General features: G+C 39.0%; 1 protein-coding gene across 4 annotated transcripts in view; it reads right to left on the bottom strand.

The window, feature by feature from the left end:
* Window positions 1-502: 502 nt before the first annotated feature.
* Window positions 503-27,196, bottom strand: part of ATRNL1 (attractin like 1) — a 705,133-nt gene continuing 678,439 nt past the window's right edge. For 2 of the 4 annotated variants that reach the window (XM_082407779.1, XM_082407778.1), the window contains one exon: window positions 11,217-15,608. In XM_082407779.1, the coding sequence (XP_082263905.1) occupies window positions 15,484-15,608 (125 nt within the window). In that variant the 3' untranslated portion in view covers window positions 11,217-15,483. Of the gene's footprint in view, window positions 15,631-27,196 lie in introns of all 4 variants that reach the window. The other 2 variants (XM_082407776.1, XM_082407777.1) reach the window with 2 other exon arrangements.

The raw sequence follows: 27,196 nt of genomic DNA, 5'->3' as shown, positions 1-27,196 counted from the left end.
GGTGGCCAGTGGCATTCCTTAGCTTGCAGCTGCATCACTCCAATTTTGGCTTCTGATGTCACATTGTCTTCTCTTTAGCTGAAGTCAAACCTCCCTCTGCTTTATTCTTATAAGGACACTTATGATTACAATTAGGGCCTAACTGGATAATCCAGGATAATCTATCCATCTCAAAATCCTTACCTTAATCATATCTGTAAAGTCTCTTTTGCAGTAACTTGTACAGGTTTCAGGGATTAGGACATGGATATCTCTGGGGGCCATTATTCAGCCTACCAAGACAGGGAGACCATTTTCAGCTTGGGCCCTACGCAGGAAGGGATCTTTCTAGCCAAAGGGAGTGGGTGACACCTGTGCCCTTTGCCTCAGCACTCGGGGAGATCATCAGCATGATCCAAGTGCCGGCAGATGAGGGACATTGCTGCAGGGCCACTCAGGTGGACCAAAAGTATTCCCTGGGTTAGCACATACTGTAAGCAGACATCATTTTGCAGAGATGTGATGGAGAGAAAATCATAGTCACCAAAACAAGTGATAATTCCAAGTGATGAGAGATTAGAAGATTGTGGCAGACACTGCTGGTTGCCCACCCCAAGGCCCTTCCCATCTTTATTGCAGGCATAATTCTGATTTTCCCAAACTGAACATGCCCAGCCCCAGGGGATGAATCATCATTGGTCACAGTTTCATGCCCACCTGATCACCATGGGGCCTCTTGTTAAATGCAGATGCAGACTCAGTAGGTCTGAGGTGGGTCTAAGACCCTGCAATTCTAACAGGCTCCCTGGTGAAGTGGATGTGCTTCTCCTTGGACCACACCTCGAGTAGAGAGGATCTAAGCCAATCACAGCAATCACATTGCCCCTTGCCGGGGACTAGTCCAGGGTGAGCATGTGACTCAGTCTTAGCCAATGAAAGCTACAAGAAAATGAGCTGAAGGTCAGGGTGGACTTCTGAGAGAGATTTCCTTCCTGATGAAAGACAAGAGAAGTCTAAAGAGAAAACAATATTGCCCTCACCCCTCCCTTCCTGCTTTGTGCAATGTCATCTGAGGACATGAGGCCTTGAGCTATGGCAGCTATCTTGTCACCAAGACGCACATACTTGAGGAGAAAAGCGCATTCACTGAGGAGGGAAATAAGGGGAACATCTCTGAGTCTTCAAAATCCCAGGACTCCTACTGCCAGATTTTCTTGTTAAGTAATATATAAATTCCATATGGTTTAATCCACGGTTGCTCAGGTTGCTATTGTTTGTAGCTGGATACACCTAACCTCAGAAGGAACCTACAGAACAAGGAAAGGCACAGAGAATTGGAGTCCAGACACGACCACCAGAAGAAGACTAAAGACCCACCAATTCTTCATAGTGAGGAGCGACTTTAAATTGCTGTATGAACCTCACTGCACGGCACCCAATCATTACTATGAGGCTTTATGCAGTTACTATATGGTAAGTGTGCCTTTGGTTCTTGTTCCTGAGTTTGTAACAGGGTCTCAAGAACCCTTTAATCATCTTAATAAGTCACAATTGGGTAAATCCTACCTACAATAATTAGGATTCTGATGTTGACACTGAACTGCTAAACCCTTTAAGTCACACACTTCCCCTTTTATCTAAGATATCTAAAACCCCTCCATGTTAGATAGTTCGCGCATGTCCTTTTCAGTATGTTTATTTCAGCCGGGGTACCACATCTCATGCACACACTTTCCACATCAGCCAGATGCTCCTCAGCTCCATGCATCACAGCAATCAGTCACAGGATTGATTAATCCTCAGTGTAACTTAAGCTGCTTTAAAGAAAATCCCAGGCAAATAGACATAAATACCTATTTTTCTTGCTGAATTGTTTGTTCGAATTCCCTCTCATTCCCTCATTGAGATCAGACTTAATTATGCAATATCGTAGAAATACACAAACATCTGCGGTTATTTCTAAGCACATTTGAATGACAAAGATTTCAATGTCCTGTGTGGTTTCAGGAACATGATGAACCTTCTTGAGGCTTGGGGTAGGGGCAGTGGGGAATAAAGAAAGAAGGAAAAAGTAACTTCCTTTATTCAGATGATATGGAATTCAAAATATGTCAAACAATCAAAGGAGAAAGACCTGTGACATTTCATAGTGCAGGTTCTAGGTTCTATACTGATTTTTCTTTTAAGGAGTAAATCTTAAGGACGTCACCATTGCCTTTGGGATACGGTTATAGCATGCCTGTAGCACTGATTAGCTACATAACTTTTAATCGAGGAGGTTAAATTATGTCTGACAACTCCCCTCCCATCCAGCGCTATCCTTCTATTTTCTGAGTCAGCACACTCACTCTTAGAGGAGCCTGCATCTTGCAGAGCTGTCACTTCTATCAAACACAATGCCCTCAGGGCTTATGCTCATCATTAAAGAAAAAAAAAAAAAACTTGTTAGAGTATTAGCCGAGCCCAGTGCAGCGCCGTTAAATTAATTTTTAGGGATGTATCTAGGTCATACATCTGCATGTTGCATATAAACACACCAGCTAGTTACCCAGTATTTGCATGTTTCTGAACTGTTAGAGCCATGCTTGTTGGAGAATTGCTGTTTATTTTGGCCCTGAATGGAGAATAATTGTTTCTCCATGATACAATCATAAAGTAACTGGGATGTTTCTTCTGAAAGTTGGCCACCACAAAAATATTTCCAACCATCTCTTTTGGAGACTAAAGGACATTAACATTCCCGTTTCTGTTAACTAGCAGTTCTTTATATAGAAGAATCTTTTGATGCCCAAATGATTTAGTAATTCTCCACATCTCATTTTATCTTCTGAGTAGAAAGAATGTCCCTTTAGAGGCAATGAAGGTTCGACACACAGCTGAAACAATGAAGTCACAATATGCTGTCCTTTGGGTAGAAATTAAGCTTCATTGAGAAATAAAATAAGAATTGAGTATTTTGGTGGTGGTGAATAAAGAATATTTGAAGTATGTGTACCTCAAAGTCTTTCTGCTATAAAAGATAAAAAAATGTGTGAGAAGCCTGCAATACCCATTTCTTTCAGTGTGATACCATGCCAATCCGAAATGTAACCCAAGCGGGCCAAAATCAGAATAAAAACTTTGACCTTGTAAATGCCACCCCTGTGAAGATTTGTGTGCCATTTTAAGGACATGTATTTCTTGTGAGGCTGAACTAACCTGATGGGTTCTAACACAGCCTTCTCACAGCTGATGTCATAAAAATCTAAGGAACAGGAACCCAGGAAAGCACAATAGCATCGTCAGCCGGTAAGAATTCAGAGACAACCAGCCAGTATGTCCTGAGATGGACCTTCGCGAGACGGATGAGAAAACTGAGACTGAGAAAAAGTGAAGGACCCTGACTAGTTCCATGATCACACTTTAATTGAAAAGTGCTGTGCGTCAATTCCTATTATTGTGGGACCTGTGTAAAGAAAAGTCTTCCAAATGTAGCTGGCATTTATGATAGTAACACGAGAGTTCTAGGAAAGAACTGTAATGCTTCTCATAGCAACTTGTAATGCGATTTGAACTGATACAAATTTAGGGCACCCATTATAACCTGTGCTTTATTCTCTGAGAGCTCAGAACCCTGGGAAGAGCTGGGTAAGCGATGGTGCAAGACAGAATCCAGCAAAGGGAGGATTGTTCAGTAAAGGGTGAGGAGAGAGTAGAGGAGGGTGGTGTGCTGAACGTTATCCAAATGGAGTAGTAACGATGAACAAGTGAGTCCCTGTGAGGGCCCTGACCGCCTTTCTGATGACCTTTAGCACTGAGCTTCAATGAACATTCCAACTACAGTCTAGAGATTTGTCAGTCCCAACAAAGTGGAATACTGACAGTATGATCACATCAAGATGTAACTTGTAATTGCAAAGTCACATTCGATTAGATCACTGGCACTTTTGTGACCCAGTGATATGACATGATTAGGTCTGAAGCCAGCCCATGAACACGCACGATGATTGTGTGATTAACTAGGCCGACTAATGGGCACGGTGAGTCACAGGCAGCTGAAAGTCTGAGACCGCCTGGAGCTGGGGAGAGTTAGAGCTCATTTTCATGATAGCTCCAAAAGATGAGATTGCTCACTAGAAAGGGGAAAATATCCCTTCGATTAAAAATGTTTCAGTCATTAGATATTATAGTAAGGGAATGATGGCTGGAGTTTCTGACATCATTTTTCTTGCCATTGTCTGAAGGTTTTGTGTTAATTAATCACCACCAGGTTCAGGGGAAGCAGCACACTGTGATAGATTCTTTCCCATATCTGCCACTTGCACTTGGGAAGCTTAATACGCTAAGCCTTAGTTTCCTCATCTGTAAAATAGGGATTCTAATATTCCTTTCTTATTGGTTGTAAGAGGATTAAATAACATGCAAAGTGCCTGGCACATAGTAGGTGCTATTAAATATTTGAACTTTTAGGAGATACATGTCAAAACAGAATCATCTTCAAGAAGCTTGTTCCATACCCACTGATTGATTTTAAGGGCAAATGTAAATGCAATTAAATTACCATTCATACGTATACATGAGAACCTAGTCTCCCCAACCCCCAAACTGCCTTATGATACGGGAGTAAGAAAAACCCTACAGCACTGATGGAACCAAAGCAAATCACAATTGAACTTATCACATTACGTGGGATAATTATACAGCTGAGGGACACACTAGGCCAATTCATGACCCACATACATAATTATGCCACATGTCAAGGAAAGCTGAGCAAACGAGGTCAGCCTGTGCAGTGGGTGGGTGGGCAGTTGCCCAGACAGAGGCTTTATGAACGGGCTTCCCTCCGAAGCTCTATATCGGCAATTTTAGCACCACTACGAGAAAGGAAAAAGAATTGGGCCCTTAAGTAGAGTTCCCCAAACTTGTCTGTTGAATTAATTGGAGCCCTTATTAAAAACATAGATACCCGACAGAGCCCCAGATCATTCCTATCATCAGCAGGGCTGGAAAACATCAGCCTGGTCCAGCTCTTTACAAGCCAGTCTGGCTTCTGGCATTGCCCATTAGCACAGGTGTGCTACATTGTTATTTCCATTCAAAAGTTTGTTTTCAAATGTTTGTAATTCCAGCAAAGCCCTCAGGGAATCTCCATGAATTAAAATGTAGGCACTGATGTCATCTCTCTGCCCAAATTCCCCACTTAGCCCCTGCCCATCTGGTCCAGAAATTCACCCAGAGTTCACCTCAGAGACACACAAGGCCCACTGCTTTCTGGTAGACAATCTCTGAAAACACACTGGAATGTATGAGGGACATGGACTCATTGCTCAGTGCTGCACTCAAACCATGGCTGCCTCATTCTGATTGATTTGTTTACAACAGGAGTTCTCAAAGTGGGGTCATCAGCTCCTGCCTCAGCATCACCCAAGAACTTGTTAGAAATAAAAATCTCGAGCTGCATCCCAGAACTTTTGAATCAGAAACTCTAGGATTGGGCCCCAGAAATCTATTTTAATAAGCCCTCCAGGTGATCCTGATGTACTCTAAAAGTCTGAGAACCACTGGCTAAAAAAATTTTTTTTCTTTCTCACTTATTTCAATACAGTGAACCAGTAAGTATTTAACTAGTTAGGCCTCTCAAGCATTTCTTGAGATTGTTCTATATTCGGTTAGAGGAAGGAAAAAAAAACCTACCTCATTTCACATGATTGACATTCCTGCAAAGTGGTCTTGATTTGAGGACATCAAAATGAGATGATCAAAACCTGATCGTTAGAAAAGAAAGGCAGTATTTTAATTTCATTACTTTGAGTATTTATGTTCATAAGCCATAGTCACCTGATGAAGTCATTTTTTACAAAAACTATGGTCTAATCATACTGTAATGCCTCTTCAAGGTGCAACTTCTACATAGATTATGAGTGTTTCCATGTACATAATGCAATGTGACTCAGCAGCCCAGATTGTGAATAGCCATTCAGGACATTGTCCAAGGGGTGAAAAGAATTTTTTAAACCTAATGCTCATTTATGACTCAACTTCTGTTATTCATTTGTAACATATATGTGAATATACTGTTACATAAACATGTTCTACATTTCCAAGTGTATATAATAAATAAGGGTATGAGATGTATGTATAAATACATCCTATGCAAAGAGAGAAATGTTTGTAAATAAATAGGCTTTAAATGGGAGAAGAAGTCCATGAAATATACACACAAATATATGAGGAAAACCATATTATGTAATACAATATACTCTATTTAATAATTCTCATGTTGGTTTATAAAACTCAAAAGAACAAAGTTAAATGAACAGGAATTGAAAGTGCATGATGGATGCATCCCTCATAGCATTTAAATCTCTTCCACTTGATTAAAAATTCCTAGTTCCTCTTCACTGAATTGTTTAGAGTTTTTGAGCAGCCTCTGCCCTGATTAAAACAAATTAGCATCAAAGATCCCCTGTTGAATGAGAAATCATTAATTGAGAAACATGCAATGCTCCTTAATTACCTTTAGAACAGTGAGAGAACAAATAATCTCAGGTTCCAGAGGGACCTCCTGCTCTGCACTGTGGACTCATTTCGTGTAGCTGCTGGAATAAAACTCAAGTTGCAAACACTATTGGAGAATATCAATGCGAGCTTCAGTAAACACAATGCCGATCGTTTATCTAAAAGAAAAATATCTAGATAACGACTAAGAAGGAAGAGGGAAAAATATTTTAGTTTATTATCTTGTTGAGAGCTTTAAAAGTGTTTTACATGTGCCAATAGTGATTGAGAAATAATGTGAGCTGTTCCTTCTGATACAAATTTTAATGCTTTGTGTAAAATACTTCATTTACGTAATTACCTGCTAAAATTTCAGATGCTTATGTACAGATGAGTAACTTTGTCACTTAACAGTGGAACAGAAAGCACCAGTGTCAAACTTCACCAAATCCAGCTTACAAATGGAAATTCAAATCATGATGCTGCACCTGAGTCATTTATTCCTTTATCTATCGACACAATAGTTACAAGAGCTTCTGTAGGTCAGTGAGATATGATGCATCCCTCTACCTTCAAAATCTAGAAAACACTGAATACTAACCCATGGGAAAAGCATTAGGGAATGAAATTGTTGTAGGTGTTATGACAATGTAAAGAATATTACCAAAGGCTTACACACAGTGCCATCTGGACAGCCTTCTGATAACAACAGTCATATGGGACTGGATCTGAGGTTCTGAAAACTCTCTATTTCTCATAAGCACCCTGGAAGGAAGGAAGCATGGTGTGTGAGACTTGTCATTCAGCTGAGGATAGAATCTTGGTTTTATTCTAGTTTTCCCGGGTCTCCATTTTAACCACTAGATCATGAGTCAACAGCCTTTGAAAAAATTGATGGAATTGATTCAACTGCCTCTGCTTCCTTGGATATTTTTGGTTCATGTATAGTTTACAGACTGGTTCATATAATATAAAGCACAAAACTTCCAAACAATGCTGCCATTTTGAATTGATATTAACGTGGTTAAGACCCGATTCTGGAAATTTGCTTTAATTTTAGTGACACGAAGTGACTTGTTTTATAAGTGGAATTAAACTTTATACCAACAGTCACAGTAGATTCCAAACTTGTAGAAATGACTAATTATTATTCTTTGTTTTCTATTCCACCAAGATGATATATTTGACATTGCCATAATCTTTGCAAATATTGTAAATAATCTCTTAGAGACTACACTGCAAGGGCAATTATCAAGACTACATCAAGAATATGTACACAAAGTAATTTGCACCAGAGAGAGAGAGAGAGAGAGACAGAGAGAGATCATTAATTGCATTTATGCAGTGTGAAAGGATATAAGAATCTTATGACATATTGAAACAGTAGAAAAATTGTTATTTTTTTCTCAAGGGATTCCCATGAAGGTATATTCTTTCTTTGGCCATTCCACTTTAGGACAAAGTAATTCTCAATTCACTAATGTGCAAAACCCATGTGGTTCATATGTGCTATCAAAGTAAGAATTACTACTGAAAAGTCTACCACATAACCATCTTCTAAGTATGGTTTAGAAAAGGAAAATCTTGTCACTAAAACATTGCATATCATGTATGAAAACACAAACAAAACATCGTTACATATCCTTACAAACTTCTAGTTTGTAAAGCTCATCATGGACAACTGCTTCCTGAGAAACAAAATGATGCTATTTGGTATTTTTCCCTTACAGAAAAGCTGTTTCCTTTAACAGCCAACATCTTGAATTTCTGCACTGGAAGGTCAAACTGGAGCTGTCGCTTCAGAAATCAGCAAGGAGTGGATGTTGTATATTCAGTCTTTGTTTCCTCTTCCAACTAGTTCATCTGCACATAAATGTTCAGGAGACCATATTTTTTTATACTCCCAGGGCAATGAGCTTCAAATGAACCTGGAGTTCTAACTCTCAGCAGGGAATTGTCCTGATAAGTAGAATATCCCATTTGCCATTATCTATTTGTGTTGCAAGGTAATTCATTTTGGGTTGAAATCAAATTGTTTTAAGCTGAGCTGGTATTTTTATTGGTGTCCTTCCAGACGGCCTTCCTTTTAAGTACCATCGTATTTCAAACAAGCTGATCTAAAGGAAAAGATTACTGCTGCCAATGTGTGTTGTCACAAGGGAACAAAGATGTGCAAGACCTATTTTGTGTTATTTATTTATTTTTAAAGCATTGATAGAGGTTTGAGAGCACTAGTCTGCTGCTGGGGGAAATAAGCTGACTAATCGATGAAGGGTCAGGAAAGATGTGTGATGATGGGAAAGAAAATCTAAAACACTCTGGTGGTATTTGCTGTAAAATTACCATTTAAAGTTGAGGAAGGTAATATTTGCAAAATGTAATAGACACTGTAAAAATCCTGAAAAGCACCACTCTGAATTACCAGGTAACATATATCAGTAGTTTCTATTGCAATTTAATTATTTGGGAACTTTGGCACATATATGCCCTTTAGTGTTACCAAAAATAATCAAGAGAAGAATCGTTGCTCATGATTCCCCAAATTTAACCTTAAATCTTTTCATAGTGTAAGGATAAAACATTTAACTCTAATCTACTTCCTATTTCAACAACATAAACCCATCATAACACCTAAGTAAGGTAGGTGAGCATTTTTATCCCAGGTTACTTAGAAATAGTTTAGACAACTGTTCCAAGGCATTAAAAAAAGTTGGCATTTGAGTTCACATTAAAACTCAAGTGTGTCCCACACCGGACCTATTCCAAGATAACTTATACATAACTGAAAAGCACACTGTTTAAGATATCTTTCAGCAATAGGGGCGACAGAGGCACAAAGAACTGTTAGAAGAATTTGCTCACTAATGCCATTTTCTTAGGTGGATTTTCTAGAGTAGGATCTCCTATCTGACCACGCACACAGCTGGTTTAAAGAGGCTTGTGCTTAAACAGCTATCTCGCCTGAGTGAAAATTTCACTTCTGCCCAAAATAAAAATGGTCAAACCTTTTGATGGCGAGGAGAATACAGTGTTTCTGCAGGGATCTTTGAGGGGTTTGGTTTCTTGTTCACTTAGGGCTGCTCCACAACCAGTCCTTGAACAGGGCAGAATTATTTCCTCAACAAAGGGTGGGAGCCCTGGAAGGCAGACAGGTCAGAATGGGGGAGGGGGGTGCAGTTTCCAGAAGCTCATCCAAAATACAATGTTGTCTCGTATTTAGAAAGCAAAATAATACTTGCTGTTTTCACTTGAACAGCCGGAGAAAGTAAAGCTCAACAAAATTTCTTGGCTGTTATGGCTGTGCCAGGCACCCTAATGCTAAACAAGCAGGGGAGCCTGTTGGAAATTGGAGAGGGAGTTGCATGTTTATCAGAAAGGGCTGTGTGTTAGACCTGAAAGAATGCCGGCCCCTCACTTCAGCCACTCACAGGTAACTTCCCTAAGGAAACCTCTTCAGGGCAAAGAAAAATAAATTTTGAGTTGAAATCTTCAAATCCTTTGATAACCATTGATCCACCATCAAGAAGCTGAAGAGGCGCATGTGCCAGGCTCAGATGTTCGGAGAAGCTGCTGCTTTTTAATTTTTTTATTAATTAATTAATTAATTAATTAATTAATTAATTTTTGGCTGTGTTGGGTCTTCGTTTCTGTGCGAGGGCTTTCTCTAGTTGCGGCAAGCGGGGGCCACTCTTCATCGCGGTGCGCGGGCCTCTCACTATCGTGGCCTCTCTTGCTGCGGAGCACAGGCTCCAGACGCGCAGGCTCAGTAGTTGCGGCTCACGGGCCCAGCTGCTCCGCGGCATGTGGGATCTTCCCAGACCAGGGCTCGAACCCGTGTCCCCTGCATTAGCAGGTGGATTCTCAACCACTGCGCCACCAGGGAAGCCCTAAGCTGCTGCTTTCTGTTGTAAGGGAAAGGCGCTCCAGGATTCAACTCCGAGGCCTCCCTGCTTCAGACACATCTTCATCTGGGCTCCTCCCCAAAACTCTTCTCCCTTCTCTAATGCTTCTGGGGCATGCTAGCCAGGCTGGGCAAGTTTCTCAGGGCAGAGTGGTCCTCTTCCCTGGCCTGACCTCTGGGAGGTGTGGTGTAGGGCTGCCCAGGAGAAGGGGGTCTGCTGTTTTATCCCCCAGAGCACAGGCAGGACCACCCTCAGGGTTAGGCCTCAGGTCAGGCCCTGAGCACAGGAGGTGCTTGGTCCTCCTGTGGGGTTGGAGAGAAAAGAGGCATTTGGATCCTCTTGGCTGCTCTGCCTCAGTAACACTGGACTGAGGCCCAGAAGAGCAGTCAGTAGCACTGACATAGGCCAGGACCCAGAGGGCAATGTGGGGACTAAACCCAAAGCTTGCCAAGGAACAAGCAGACCTTTCTTAGAAAACTCCTCAGCTGTGCCATGGCTGCACCAGTCTTGGAAAGAGGACTTCCATTGTAAGTAAGAACAACTTATGTAAACACATGGTCAGGGCAGAGACCCTCAGTTTTGGCTGGAATCCTGGCCACTTAGGCTCTTGTGAGTTTTGCTTCCATTCTCAGGAACAGTCAAAGTGTTCAGCATGTAATTCAAAGAGAACACGTAGAAAAGGCCAAGAAAAATCAGGTGAAGAGAGAAAAATGGATTTTGAATGTGGAATTCCATAACCAAATTTTATAACCAAGTCTTAGATGGCAGATGGGCTTTTCCCGCGGTTGAATGCTTTTTCCTGGATGATCTTGGGAGGGTAAAAAATATATATAACAAAACTTCATTTGGCAATGGGGGTTGGAAGATCCAATGTTTTTATTTCAGTAATTAAACTCCTGATCAACAGCATACTATATCATAAAATGTTGGCTTTTTAAAGCCGGTTTGAACTTTCACACAATCTGTTTTAACACTGGCATGCACACCTACATACATATATACTGAGATGGTTCTCATTCACTTAAAAAATTTGATAAAACTAAAATGTTAAATGTACACTGTAATGAAAACACTGTTGTAACACCAACCAGATGGCTTGTATTCCTCAGAAAATTATTTAAAGCATTTTGACTTCGATAATTTCGTTATTTAAAGACATTCTTCTAACTGTAAATAAAGGCAGCTCTTTGGCCCAGTGCAATGGCTCCTTAATTTGCCTAATCATAAGAATCACCGAGGTGCTTATTAAGCATATGAATCTCCAGGGTTCATCAAGTCCTTCCGTATCTTAATCTCTAGAGGTAAAGGTAGGAATCTGCACTGACCCAGGTAGTCTTACGATCAAGTAAGTTCCAAACTCACCTTAGTAAAATAGCAAATGGTCTTTGGAAGCTGATATTTTTTTTAAGTCTATGCGGGTAGAATTAGTTCATTTGATCAGTTTTAATTTTTTAAAACTTTTTACATGAAACACTTTTCAAATCATAGTTTTATGTTCAATGAAAAAAAGATGTATTATGTATGACAACCAAACATAAGGATCGATCCTTCTTGCCAAATTTTGACGAGAAAGTGACAATTGATGTTTCTGTCTAAATGTCACCAAGCAGTCATTTAAAAAATGCTTTACTAAAACTGTATATATTTTTGAAAGAGTTAGAGCCACTATTGATCAAAATATCCAAGTGGTTTTTTAGAAATCTCTATATCCTAGAAATACAGGAACTTAAGTTTTTATGAAATCTTCATTTGTAAAAACCTACTTGGCTTTTACCTATGGTGAAAAGAATGAATGAAAAATTAATAGATGAATTCATAAAACAATCGGTAGAAAAAGAGCGGCCTGGTGGTCCCATGATTGTCAATACCAGCTACAGTGCACTGAGGGCCCGTCGTGGAAGCTCTATGTCTATTATCTTCTAGGCTCACAACAGCTCTGCAAGGTGGGCACCAGTACCTTCCCCCACAGATGGAAAGTCTGAGGCTTCAAAAGGTTAAAACGTGCCAGCACCACACAGCTCAAAGCTGGTTGCAACATCTGTTCTCAGGTCCAGCCACCAGTCTGCACTCTAAATGATCCTGCAGCAACACAAAGCCAGGCAGTCACTGCTGTCTTACTGGAACTCAGAGAAAATGAGATATTGAGAAGCATAGCAAGTATCGATTACAGGTTGAAATATATTCTACTTGAAGTTTTCCTATTGAACATAACACAGTAGTATATGGCATACATTTTCCTTCTATGTGTATCACTAAATAAATTTTCATTTAAAAGCAATTACGAAAATCCCAATCCTCTTAAAATGTATTAAATTGATCTGTAAGCATGTGCATCTTTTTTCAATGAGAATTCTCTAACTGTCCAAATAGTGTCCCCAGGTTAATTTTTAAAACTCCATTCCACTTAACCAAAGTTTTTCATATTTGGAAGAATAAGAAACCCTAAAATCTAAAGAATTTTTCAAAGTCATTCTAAACTGAAATGTACACAATTCCATTAAGATGAGTTTTCAAGAGAATCAGTCATTTAATGCCTAACTTCTTGAAGAGTATCTGCATATACTTGTGGTTTGATTTAAAAAAAAAAAAAAAGCTTCCAAATTAAAAGTGTTTGGGATGTGGGGAAAAAAAGAACATGACACAGATTCAAAGTGATTATCCCTAAGGTCTTTTCAATCCACTTCACCTGAGGGTGAAGAGTTTTATTGCCAGTAAAAAGCTTTGGAAAGTCGAGAAGATATTGCATAATTAGTCACAGAGTTAGCAATATTTGGCCCAGAAGGGTTTAGTATGACTTTAACTTAACATTGCATTATGTCCCGTAATTGTCTGAAATTCAAATTTCTGAATTTTAAGAACCTGATGGGATTCGAGGTGAATGAGGATTGACAATTCTTTCACAGTAATTCTGTTTGCTTAGCCTCTCTAAAAATATAGATGAAATAGATTTTACGGACAACTCTGTATGTTTCCGTATTTTTGTTATATATGCTTTCTCTCATGACAGTTGTTACAGAGTATTAAACAAATTGGGCAATCATTTTATTTTTAAATGATTATATTTTTGTATTCACCAGTTTTGTCAATTTATTTTTCCAGGAGAAAAATATCAACATTTAAAGGGCCCCCCAAAAAACTAATAAAATTGCTTGATGGTTTTCAGGAGACATTTACAAACTTCGCTCAATTTTCTTTTCTTTTTGAGAGAGAGAGAAAATATCATAGGGAGGTAAAAACAACCAGCTCTACTCCCTAGCCCCCAAAAAACCCCATAGGCTATAGATTAAATTGATCTAAGAATTAGTCTTATTTTTAACGCATGGAAAATAGCAAAATTATCATGCCAACATAAGGAATATATACTATAATTCATAAATGCCTAATTATCAAAACAATGACATAGTCATGGTTAGATGCAACCTAGCAATCTTATATATGATGCAACTACATAGTGTATGATCATTCCTGTTATATATTACATTCGTTCCCATCAAATTAAGCTGGCTATGTCTAAATGGCATTGTGAAATAAACATTTAATATCACAATAGGGTCATATTCTGCTACTGCACAACCATAGCATGCAAGTAACTATGCATTAGCTGTAAACAGTAAAGTGTCATTACCTTCCAGAAATCCAAAGAACATGATAAGTACATAGATAGTACTAAACATCAATTATAGTTAAATGACTTTCATATTGAACAAAACTATATTGTATAAAGCAGTTTTAGATATTTCTGTCACTGCTCTCTACATATATTTTGTAGTTCCCTTGAAGTTAAGAAACTGCAATTCCAAACAAGATCTGTTAATCTACTGAGTTCTAGTGAACAGTTGTCAAAATTAGGACACAAATGATTCTATGTTCCAATGTGAAAGCTGTCTTCTATCATTTTTCCTTTCTGCCGTAATTCAGATTTTTGAATCATTAACAATATGCTAAATGTGGGCAACAATGAACTTATTTTATTTCTTAAACTGGAGACTCTCTCACGACACCAATGTGCTTGTGTTAGAAACAGGAATACTGTAGATGCTTGCCAGCAAATGCTCTTCTCTACTTGTGTTCTAAGTGAAATAGTTGGCAGGAAGGAACCTGGGTCATTTTATGACTTGGAGGAGGCGCTGTCTCTAAAATACTTTTCATAATGTTTGTAAAAAGTAGATAAAATCTAGCCGCTAGGAGAGGAAGGCCAAAAGAACATGATCTGTTCTTATAAAAATGCAGATGGATCATTTAGGTCTGATCCAATGATTCCTAGGCAATTAAAAAATTACCATATTAGAGCAGAAGCTTGCACACTGTAAAATAACTATTTCAGCTCTCTTTAGGTTTGTGGTATTGGAGGCTGGTTTGGGAAGGAGGGCAAAAATTGATTGCTGGACAGGCTTTTCCATGCTCTATCAGCTCTGATAATGAGTTAGGCGGTTGGCATGGACGAGAGCAATGTCCTCTTCACTCAGAATTCTAATAAACCTCCTGTGAAGTTGCATATACCATCCATCCAAATGGACTCATTTTGGTCTGCATTCCAGTTAGGTGGAAAATAGTCACATTTGAAAACTGAGTTTGGACATGATATGGTCCTGTGAAATATTTAAATACATTGCTTACATCCTACTAAATCAAAATCCTGCTTTTACGTTTACATGAGATAAAACAGCATCTAAAGCCATTGCAATTTGTTCATTTCCTGCTCATATACAAGTGACTTAAGTTTGCTTATGAGGCAAAAACTGTACAATTTTCATCATTCAGGCATTATAAAATGTCTTTCTTTAAAGTCTTGGGATATAAACAGTTTGGTTTATATGAATTACATATTTTTTATCTCCATTAAGAAACAATATACATTTTTTTCCAGAGTAATGTTATCTGTGATAAGCCTAAGATAGTCTTAAAAACTAACTTTATCACCTGTGACCATCAATACTGTTACTTTGATAAAACTCATGAACATTCTTTGGCCACTCGGGTCATTGCCCATTTGCAGGTAACTGTATCTGGGCCCTGGGACCATACAGAGATTTGCCTCCATAAAAATCGAGGCCACAGACCAGCCTTAATGGAAGCCATTTACAAAGTCAAACATTACAGAACCTCCAGGAGCAGTTTCTGCTTCTCAGACACACGTTCCTTGACGTGTTGAGAGGTGGTGTTTTCGATTTCGGACTCCTGAAGTCTTGTCTTTACTATCTGAAGGTTTCTGTTGTGAAATATCTATTAGGGCACTGGCAATTGCAAGGCCTGGAAAAACAGGAAAAAAATACTTAAATGTTTGGTTACATATTTCTGTGATGGCAACAGTGGTGGCCTAGCATTGTTTTACATTCAGCAATCAAACATTTAGCTGCTTATTGGAAGTAGTTTACCCTTTACTTAAAATATTTTTTTTAATTGAAGTATAGCTGATTTACAATGTTGTGTTAATTACTGCTGTACAGCAAAGTGATTCAGTTATACACATATAATATATTCTTTTTTTAAAAAAAAATTTCTTACCTTGGACATACGAACTGTACACATGAAGAAGAGCAAGGATCTAACAAAATTAACAGACTGACATTGGACAATCAAATCAGTGTGTGACAAAACATCACAATCAGTTGTGGATATGACTCCACACCTTTGTTTCTATGTCTGAACACACATTTGTTTTAAAAGTATAAAGAATTTTCAGTTTTGTGTGTGTGTGTGTGTGTGTGTGTGTGTGTGTAACAAAAGTCAGTATATTAAGATTTTTTTAAAAAAATTAGAGCAGCTTTAGGTTTACAGAAAAATTGAACCAATATTGATACATGATTATTAAGTAAGGTCCATAGTTTACATTAGGGTTCACACTTTGTGCTGTACACAAGTTCCATAGGTTTTAACAAAAGCATATTGTCATATACTCACCATGAAAGTATCATACAGAATAGTTTCACTGCCCTAAAAATCCCCTGTGCTTTACCAATTTATCCCTCCCCTTCTCCTGAGCCTCTGGTTATCACTGATCATTTTTTAATATCTCTATAGTTTTGCCTTTTCCAGAATGTCATATGGTTGGAATCATACAGTATGTAGCCTTTTCAGATTGTCTTATTTCACTTAGCAATATGCCTTTAAGTTCCACCATATCTTTTTTTTGGCTCGGTGGCTCATTCCTTTTTATTGCTAAATAATATTCCATTGTATCGATGTACTACAGTTTGTCTATCCATTCCCCTATTGAAGGACGTCTTGATTGCTTCCAATTTTTGGCAATTATGAATAAAGCTGCCATAAACACCCATGTGCAAGTTTTTGTGTGGACATAAATTTTCAATTCCCAAATACCTAGGAGCACAATTGTTGGATCACATGTAACTCAATGTCTTAGCTTTGTAAGAAAGTGTCAAACTGTCTTCCAAAGTGGCTGCGCTATTTTGTATTCCCACCAGCAATGAATGAGAGTTCCTGTTGCACCACCTCTCTGTCAGCATTTGGTGTTGTCAGGTTCTGGATTTTAGCCATGTGGCTGTATCTCATGGTTGTTTTAATTTGTAATTCCCTAATAACATATGATGTTGAGCATCTTTTCATATGCTTATTTGTCATATGTAAATCTTCTTAGGTGAGGTATCCGTTCAGATCTTTTGCCCATTTTTAATTTTCTTGTTTTCTTATTGTTAACTTTTAAGAGATTTCTTTTACATTTTGGATACCAGTCCTTTTTCAGATACTGTAAGTTCCTTACATATGAATGAGTTTCATTCTGAGAGAGTGTTTGTAAGTCCAACAAAGTTAGCCTAGGTACCCAACTAACACAATTGGCTATATAAGTACTGTACTGTAATAGATTTAAAATACTTTTCACACAAATAATACACAAAAAACAAACACAAAAAATAAAGAAAACATTTTCAATCTTACAGTACAGTACCTTGAAAAGTACAGTAGTACAGCTACAACGTCACTGCTTTTATGTTTGCTTCCTGACATCCTGGGCTTGAAATAAAGATAATGTACTACTGTACTCTATACAGTACTGTACAGTAAAGTACACAAAAGCACAACCACTTGTAGCGGATGCAAGCACATGACAATGTACACCAGACATGTAAACTAATTACGTGATTGGACATGTGAAAGCACGTTCACATCTTTGACAGTTCACAACTTGAAGGTTCGTATGTAGGAGACACTGTATATGTTTGGAAAATATTTTCTCCCAGTCTGTAGTCTGTCTTTTCATTCTCTTAAATTGCTTTTAAGAAGTAAGAAAGTACCCCAGGGACAGAGTTGTGGATGCACATAGAAGAAAGACGACTTGTAGAAATTTAGCTGATGTCTTAAGTATAAGAAAAAGACCATTAGTATTATCAATAGAATATCTACACAAAAGTGGATCTCTAGTTATCATAAGTAATTGAAAGAATATTGTTTTGTTACATTGTTTTGTCCATTGATTGACAGGAACATCTGGTAAGATGTTCAGGAATAGTAAAGCCTTTTCTAAATTTACACAAGAAATGGCTCAACCAGATACCCTGGTTTATCACAGCTACATAGGAATCATTTTATCTAGTTTTGGTTTTTGAGTAAAATAAAATGTGCCAAATCCCCATATTAAACCACGAGACCAGACTGCTTGCTTTGAGAAGAGGTCACCAGTTTCCCTTCCCTAAGGTCTTGGAGGCTTGACTGTGAATTGAGCTGAACCAGTCCCTGAGCTCTCACAGACATCTTCTCCATGTGCTGCTCTTAGAGGAAGGCCTCACTTTTGGATCTCATCCTATACAAGGTGTCATTGAATTATTTCATTCCTGTGGGTCAATTTATTCCAGGTAAGTCTCAAATATGACCCGGCAAGAACGGACCTCCAGAGATTCATGAACAGAAGGAAATGCCAGTGGGGGGAAATGGACACTGTAAGAGGAAGTTCGACTAGCCTAGTGCAGTGCTGTGGAAGTCAAGGGAGGAGAGAGGTCAAGGCATCTGCAAAAAGTACCTAAGGGGCCAGCATGTGAGGCTTGCCAAAGAGGCCTTTGGATTTCCTCAAGGAAGATTCTGGTGATCCTTGAGTCATTTCCATACTTAACTGAGGATGGAAGCCTGACAGTTAAGCAGGGAATGGAGTGAGAGGGAGTGTGGCCAACAGGCATAAGTCTCATGTGCAAGATGTTTGTCGATGGAAAGAGGTAAGTAAGCTGGTACGTAGGGGAAGCAGCAGGGTCAGATGAGATGTACGTGAATGCATACGATTATCTGGGTACATATATTTTTTTTAAAGATAAAAGGAGTTTCAAGTACATTTGAAAACAGAAGAGAAGGTATTTATGGAGAAGGAGAAATTAATGGTGTTAGAGAGGGAAGGGATTAAAAAGTTACAGTCATCACTGGCTAGGCTGATAATCTTACATATTTACCTTTTAAGGGTTGATGTTAAGTAACCTACTCTTTCAGGATATTAATAATTATCCTGAGTTTCTTAGAGACAACATAAGTTCAAAGGTTCAAATTTAAGTAAAATTTACTTTCTTGACCTTTGAAGAGCACAGATGAACTTCTGAAGTGTCCAAAATAGATCTTTTAACCACTTATTAATGCTGTGAGAAATAATTAGTTTGTTATTTCTGTAAGGGAGGGAGCTGAAGCACATTATTTACAAAAAATGAGACCGTGGTTGTGCTAAGTGAAAGTTCAGTACAGACAGACCTTAAGTTTCCACAGACCTCCTGGCACACTTCTGGCAAAATTTACAACCTTTTGTTATTTCATCTTTGGTACCATCTTATCCAGAGACAGCCAAATATGACAAATAATATACACCTCTTTTAATGTGAACAGAGATCACTTACACTAATTCCAGTGATCACAGCATCCAAATATGAAATCATGTTATTCATTAAACTACGGCATGACCTCGTCCAAAGGAGCCCTGAGAAACAACACTTTCCCACTTACATGTGGCTGCAAACATTGTTTTCCATACAGAAGATACAGAGCCAAGAGAGAAGTAAACAGTTTAAGTGGCCAAAACAGGAAATTCTATGCTAATCCTAAACTGTCACTGTATCTTTGTATTTTGGGGTATGTGAATGTGAAGTCTGGGTTTACTAATGATCTGTAAGCTTAGAAACACATTCAGTTGAAAGTAATCAATCATAAACCATATTTCAGTCCTTAATTTAAAACTAAAATTACAAAGCATGCTTATTTTTAATTTAACAGCTTTTTGTCCTTTCCTATGAAAACTGAACAATCAACTGAATTTTCAGATTCTGTATAAATGGCAATATGTATGCGGGAAACCCTGCTTTCCTCCGTGCAGTGATATTTGAGTGTCCACCACGTGTACTCACAGAGGACGCCCAGAGGGCCACTTGCCCAGGTCTTATCGTCTTAATGGGCCAAATGATGCTTTCATTCAAATTTAAGCTTGAGTCCTTCCCTGGACCACACAGCTGGTGGCACACCATGAGTTCTTCTGCATTTTAAATCCTGTAATTTAATTACAAACAGCACAATAATCATAATAACTCTGTGTGTGTGTGTGTGTGTGTGTGTGTGTGTGTGTGTGCACGCCTTGTGTCAAATTGTTAAGTGTAAGTTTTTATTACTATGCTTGAATTTCTTCATATTTTAGAACCTTAAAACACAGCAACAACAACCCAGAAATTGCTAGGTCCTCCTTCAACCTGTAAGAGGCCCTGGACACAAGAGTAAACAGGAGAGACAAGAACCCTGTCTTCTTAAATTGTCTAGTGTGTGGAAGACTCATGAAAAAAGAGAGAAATTAATTTCTATCATTACCTTTCAGCTAAGGAATCTAATTTTCTTAATTGAGAAAAAGAAAAGTCAAGTCAGTAGCTCTTTAAAGAAAGACAATATTGCTCCCCTTCTCCCCCAAAATGTAACAGTTATATGCTGGTGAGAGACCGAGGATACAAATAGACAATGGCCAGACCATATATAAAAACAGAACTCTGGCCCACAGGCTGTAGCAGCCTGCACAGGAAACCAGTCTCTTATCTATAATAACCAGCCCAAGAAGCCAGCCTGCTATGTCAGGCTTGTAGGAGTCAGACTTCCATCTCTAGTAACAACCCAGGGAGTCAAACAATTACCCTATAACAATGGGCCCCAAACAGCCAGGACTTGATTAATAACTGACAGCTTCCCTAATGTTTGTCCCTGCTTCCAACTTAGGACCAACCAGAGAAAGGGAGATATGCACCCCTCACCAACCACAGAGAATGCCCCGCTTCTAGTTAGCCTGCCGCCAGCTTTCCAGCCTTCTGACGCCAACAGCCTCCAATAAGCATATACTTGAAGCTTTCTCTTTTTTCCATTATAAAATGTTCCCACACATTTGCCTGTCGTTAAGTCTCTGCCACAGTGCAAGCAAGCGATGGTGGATGACTCCCTTGCTATATGGCAAGTTCTGAATAAAGAATCTTTGCTTGTAATTGGGTTGGTCTTGGTTCATTTTCACAATGACAGTGAAGAAATAAAGGTAGCTTGATATCTTCCCTGGATTTTAAAAAAAAATACGTATCAATAAAATAAAAGCAACTTAGAAGTAAGTTCTCCATATCGCCCTTTGACGCAAACGCTCTCTCCCGGTTGAGATTTCCCGAGGAGCTTTTTCCCAGTGAGAGGTTTTCTGCCGATGACCCCACACTCTCCGTGCCCTAGGAGAAGGTGTTTCCTCCTGGTAGGAGGCCGCACAGTGGCACACCCCCGTGCCATTAGAGTTCCATTAAAATAGGGTCAGTCCAGAAGATCATTTTTCAACAAGTCACACAAATCATCTGGTGAAATCCACTTATTGTGTTCTCTAGGCCTAGCATAGTTCCTTGTTATCAAAGCAATACAATTAACTGGGGGAACAATTCATTATTTTAGACTGGTGTTCTAAAGGAATTTCATTTACCGTGTCAAGATGATGCACAGACACTGCAGGCTAGCAAAATTTACATCAAAATATGTCAGTAGATTCAATCAAAATGCTGGGGTTTAAATATTTATTATAAGCTTTACCTTTTTTGCACTTTTAGTTCTTAAATACCAGACACTATGACATTTAGATTATTTAAATATGAATTATAAACCTCATAAGAAAGAAAGTGCCATCTTCTATTTCCTCTTCCATTTCCCATGGCCTCTTGGCATTTTGAACTGGTGCTCGATGATGGGGAACATCACCAGTGGCTGCTCTGGTTCGCCCAGGGCAGGACAAGCTGGGAAGGAAGCAGACTTCTTTGGGACCATGCAGATTTCTTTCCGAACATGGGCACAGTTTAGTTGTTACTGGTTTGGATGCTAAGAGCTACCAGAGATATTTAGTAAAAGTAGAAGATGCACCCAGATCAGGCCTTTACCCAGGACCTTGGATAAAAACAATATTTTTCTCCTAAATTTAAGAACTACGTTTCTCAATAAGCATGTGCAGGCATGCCCTAAAGAGGAAGCGACGGAAATGAGTAACAGCTAAATATTTAAATCGTAAATATATCTTTCTAAAACCACTAAATTTGCAAAACCACCAAGGAGAAACATCAGGAATTTAGGTATCTTTAGTAAAACTCTAGCTTTTCCTAATGGAAGTGAAACGGTATTAGTAGATGCCAGCAGTAACAATCTAATCATAAAATTACTGATGTGTGTTTTTTTTTACAATTATGCAGAACAATTAATAAGTACAGTAATAAAATACTGCATATCAAATGAAATTGCCTCATTTTATATACAAACATAGCACTTCCATTTTACATTTGAACAAAGCCTCAGATAAGTCATTCATTTTGAAATGCTCTCCTCCCAAGTCTGTGTAAGAGCAGGCACCACTATATATTTTAATTTCCCAAGAAAACAGCTTCATTAGGTGTGAAAGGTTAATTGCGGGTGTAAGTGGAGCTCAGGGAATGGTTCAGGGTCTGTAGTGAATTGCACAACCTGCTTCAGGAAGACTTGAATGAGCGCTGTTAACTGTTTGCCCTGCTGAAATGTTTTTACTACCTCATTTACTATGTCTTCTTTTACGGCTTATATTTGTAGTTCTTCTAAACCTTTAATGGCTACAGTTTTACTTCACTGTAATCAGATTTAAATGGAAATACCATGCTGGGATGTTTAAATGTTTTCCCTCTGATTGTATATAGCTACATACTACTGATCAGAGCCCTGGCTATCCTTCACACAATTAAGAAAGTGACTTTGGGAAACTTTGATGTTGCATAGACTCTAGCTGTTGTGCAGACTTAATTTAACATTCAGTGTGGCCACCGTTGCCAATATGCAACTAGGGCTGGATGCATAATTAGAAAATATGCATTTCCACTTTAATTTATCTGTTGGAAGGCCAGCACAACTGAAGTCATTATTAGGCAAAACTCCAAAGGTTACACTGTTGGACAAAAATTGAAATACTTCAAGTGCTGAAGACACCGGAATGACAAATGGACCGTATTTGTCTGAGAGTTTAAAGAAATGTTTCCCTTCACCTACTAGAAACCAGTGACAACTACAGATGTCAATGTTTAAATACAAATGATAATTGTATTCTGGTTATAAAATTTTGTTTGGCCTTTAACACATCCTTTTTTTTTTTTTTTTCCTGTGCTGCGCGGCTTGTGGGATCTTAGTTCCCTGACCAGGGATTGAACCCTGGCGGGCCCTCGGCAGTGAAAGCTCAGAGTCCTAACCACTGGACTGCCAGGGGATTCCCAACACATCATAACATTTTAAAGTTTAATTCAGACATACAGTAAAAGTTCTACAAAATGTAGAACTCTAGCACCACAGTGCTGAGCACTCCCTGAATTTTATGTGAACTCTTCCCTCAGTAGTTAGAATGAGCTGAACAAATCATGGCCATTACTGTCTCAAGTCATTGTTTACTGCAAATCCTTACGGTTCTTCACGAGTAAAGCTTCTTTTAGATCGTTATCAGTTTTGATTTTAATTATATACTAGGAAATTTTATTGATTCATTTAAAATATTTTGTGATTCTTTTTTTAGAGCCACAAACATTATAAGAACCAGCTCTGCAGCTACCATGTTTTTAAGTAAATTTCCAATTGAGAATTTCCTGTTTCCAAGGCAACTGGGAAAATATTTCCTAGTATTTCCTTCCTTCAATTAAACAAATCTGATATATGATAATCCCTTATTTAAAAAAATTATCCTTAATTTAATTGAAGAGCTTACTGTTCATTGAAGAAATTGAACCATAGCAGTTTTGTAAAAATAGCAATATTTTAATTTCCATTAGGTAGAGACATCATATTTTAGCATTTCTAGTAGTACCATGTCATTGTTTGCTTTAGATTAAAAGGGATTATATGTGAAAGTATTTACAAACTATAGAGTATTATACAAAGTGAGTTAATAATTTCAATAACAGAATAAGTTACTACCATTAATAATAAGAAATCACAAACAAATTACAAATATTCAGAAAACTCCAAAGTCCTAAGGGTCAAAAAATTGTTTAAACAGCAAATCACTTCATTCAATTATTACTTCTCGAGTGCCTACTATATGCCAGGCACTGCTCTGGTCCCTAAGGGTTAAGCAGTGAATAAGACAGACAAGACATAAAAGATTCTGTACCTCATGGTGCTTATTACATTATAGTGGATCAAGCTCATATATTCTTTTGACCAAGTTATTGTGAGGCCTGAATGTAAAGGGCTTAGAGAAGTGTCTGGCACATAAAAGCTCAAAAATGTCAATCATCATCATCATTAACAGCAAGTGGGAAGTTTGAAGTCAAATTGGAAATTGATAAAACATTGGGCACTCAAGATTTTGCCTCTATTCTTTAGGATCACTCATTCATTCAATAATGTATTCAAAACCCAGTATGACTATCATGTGGAATGCCTAATAAGGGACAAAATTTGATAGAAAGATGGATTCAAAGACTCACAGACAGTATCAGTTTAGAGCAACACCGTCTGTGAGGTGATAACTGTGTATAGAACTCAAGCCAGGATTATTTTGATGTTTTGGATAATAAAATTGAGAACTTGCTCACGAACGTATGGATGACTCGTGCGTGTCACCTGCTCATTACGGAATGTAAAAATAATTGAAAGTGATAATGGCAAAACAGATGAATGACAATATTCAACAGAGAAAACACTGTATGAATATTACTTGTACTATTAGAGATACCACTAATAATTAACTTTCATCCATTTTTTAGAGTTTAAAAATGCTTTTACGTTAATTATCTAGGTTCTGTTGAAGTGGGTCAGGAAGCTATTTTTGTCCTTGCTTCACCGATGGTCAGAACGAGGCACAGAGTGATTAAATGACTAGTTCAGGCTTGCACAGCTGGTGGTCATGGGGGGGACCTGAACCCAGGACTCCAGATCCTTTGACTTGCACTCTGCTCACTCTATAGCCGTTAGAAGGAAACTGCTGATTTGGTGCAAATGACTAACACGCGATTGTGAACCAAAAGAAAAAGAAAAGCAAAAATTGGTAGGGATGTAAAATCAGTTATGGTCAAAGGCATTAATTAATGTTGATGTTATAAAAACAACAATAATAATATAAACAATAACTATTCTGTTAACATCGATATGATATGCCAGGCATTGCCCTCCGCACTTTACATGCATTATTTTATCCGTTTATGCAGGTAGGAGTGGGTGATAATACAGGGTAAACCCATAAACATGCATTGAGGGCATATTGCAGGCAGCGTGGTTGAGGCTGGTTGTTGTCAGAGTCATTACCAAATAGCATCAAGCGAGGACAACGATGCAAGAGCTCCTAGATTCGCTAACAATCACACAGACAAATTCTATGAAGTTGGCACAAGGCAAGAGGGAAAGAAAGATAAAGGTGAGATCTGCAAGGTGGGTGCGGAGATCAAAGATTCCCAGGGGAGATGATCTCTGAGCTGAGGTTTGAAAGAGGAGACGGAAGTTGTCAGATAAAGAACACTGGCATGAGGGGTGTGGTATGTTCTGGGTAGAGGGAACTAAAACTTCAACAGCATGGAGAGAAAGGATATTTGGGAAACTTCAGGACATTTGCTATGGGTGGAACACAGGTGCAAATGGGAGAATGATGAGAGGGAAGAAAGAGAGGTAAGCAGAAGAGGGTCACACGATTTTTAGGAGTGGAGAGGCACAATCAGATTTTTATTTCAAAGAGACACCTCTACCGGTAGCACTGACAGACTGGAGTGGTGGGTGAGGCTATGATTATTAAAACCAGATAAGAAAGCGACAATAAGGAGAGAGAAAAGGGATGAACAGGACAGATATTTAGGAAAGATTAATACGGGAGATTAAAAATAGGGAGAAGCCTAGTATGACTCCCACGTACAGCTTGGTACGCCTTGTATGCTGGATGCATACAAATGCTATTTACTACCATATGAAGGAGGAACAGGAAGAGTCAGGGTATGTGGAAGGTGGTGGATCATTTCTTTAGTTCTGGACATCCTGAGCTTGATGACCTGCGGGGCGTCGTAGTGGAGATGTCTAGTTGCATATGCAGGTGTGAAGCCCGGGAATAAGTCTAGCCCAGAGAGGTAGAGTTGTGGTGATCTGCATGAATTGAGTCTGAAGACTGTAATTGTGTGGATGGGTAATGCTAGTTGTTACAATAGTTAAACCCTGCAATCACAGTGGCTTAGCAAAAGAGAGGTTCATTTCTCACTGTATAAAGTCTGAGGTAGGAGTCCTGATTGGTGTCAGGACATGTGTGGGGGAAGAGGAAAGAAGCACGGCACCTGCTTTATGTAGTTATTCGGAGACCCAGACTGATGATGCTTCTGCCATCTTCGATCTGGGGTTTCCAGGGCTGCCTTGAGCACTGATGTCTAGGTGGCAGGTGGGAGATGAGAGGGTAAAAAAGGTTCAACCCCTTCTAAACCACCGTGGACCAGAAAAGCTCAAGACACTCTGTTTCAATGCCATTAGCGGGTACTACTTCCCAGAAACAAGTCTCCACCAGGGGAGGGAAGCAGAAGTCTTGGGTGGAGAGCCAGCAGTCTCTGCCACTGGAGTGGGTAAGGTCTGGTAGAAAGAGAGTAAGACAGAGAGAACGACCAAGAAGAGGCCTGGTAATGGAGGAGCAGAGCCCATGAGAAGATCCGAACACCCAGCGAGGTAGAAGAAAGCCAGGACCGAGAAAGTCCACAGACTCTGTAAGACTAGGCAGTGGCTGGCCATGACCTGCGGATCCTGTTCCTGTTTGCAACAAATAGCCCCCAAATTCCATGACAACTGTAAGCCAGCTGAGTTTGTGGCTTCCAAGCTTTTCTTGATTTGAAATTCAGAACGTCCCTTGAGAGATTTCTCCTGGAAGGAAGTTGGAGTTGGTGGCTGCTAAGGTCACTTCTGGCTTGACGAATTTATGACTGCAGCTGCCCTTCTTCAGCAGGCCAGCAGCGAGGACCCAGTATCATTGCTGGCCTCCTCTCTCACACTGCTCTCACGTGGCTGCCACAAGCATCACTGTGAAGTCAGGGGACTGGCTGCGTTCAAGAATTTCCTTGTTAGAGATCTGCATTCGCTTTTGCTAGCTGGGAAGGAATGGACATACTTCTACCCCGGTGAGAACCACACTGGTAATAGGAGGCGTGGGTTGTACTTACTGTTTGTTAGGTGTGGTTTTTATGATGCCAATAACACGGGTAAAGAAACTGGCTCTAAGTCTCAAATTGGAAAAGTGAAGAGACTGGGCAGCATCAAAGACCAGCCTGGGACTTGATCTTACATCTAGCAATCTGAGAACAACCTAATAGACATTTTTTTAAGTTTAGTTTTCTAATTTTTCAGATTATATTACAATTCTGTCTTTATAACTCTGCCTACCCCTCACGATTGGGAGCACCTTG

This window comes from Balaenoptera borealis (genome assembly GCF_965194805.1).
Source record: "Balaenoptera borealis genome assembly, chromosome: 10".
NCBI lineage: Eukaryota > Metazoa > Chordata > Mammalia > Artiodactyla > Balaenopteridae > Balaenoptera > Balaenoptera borealis.
Note: the sequence above shows the minus strand (reverse complement) of the source record. Positions and strands in the feature narration are given on the sequence as shown.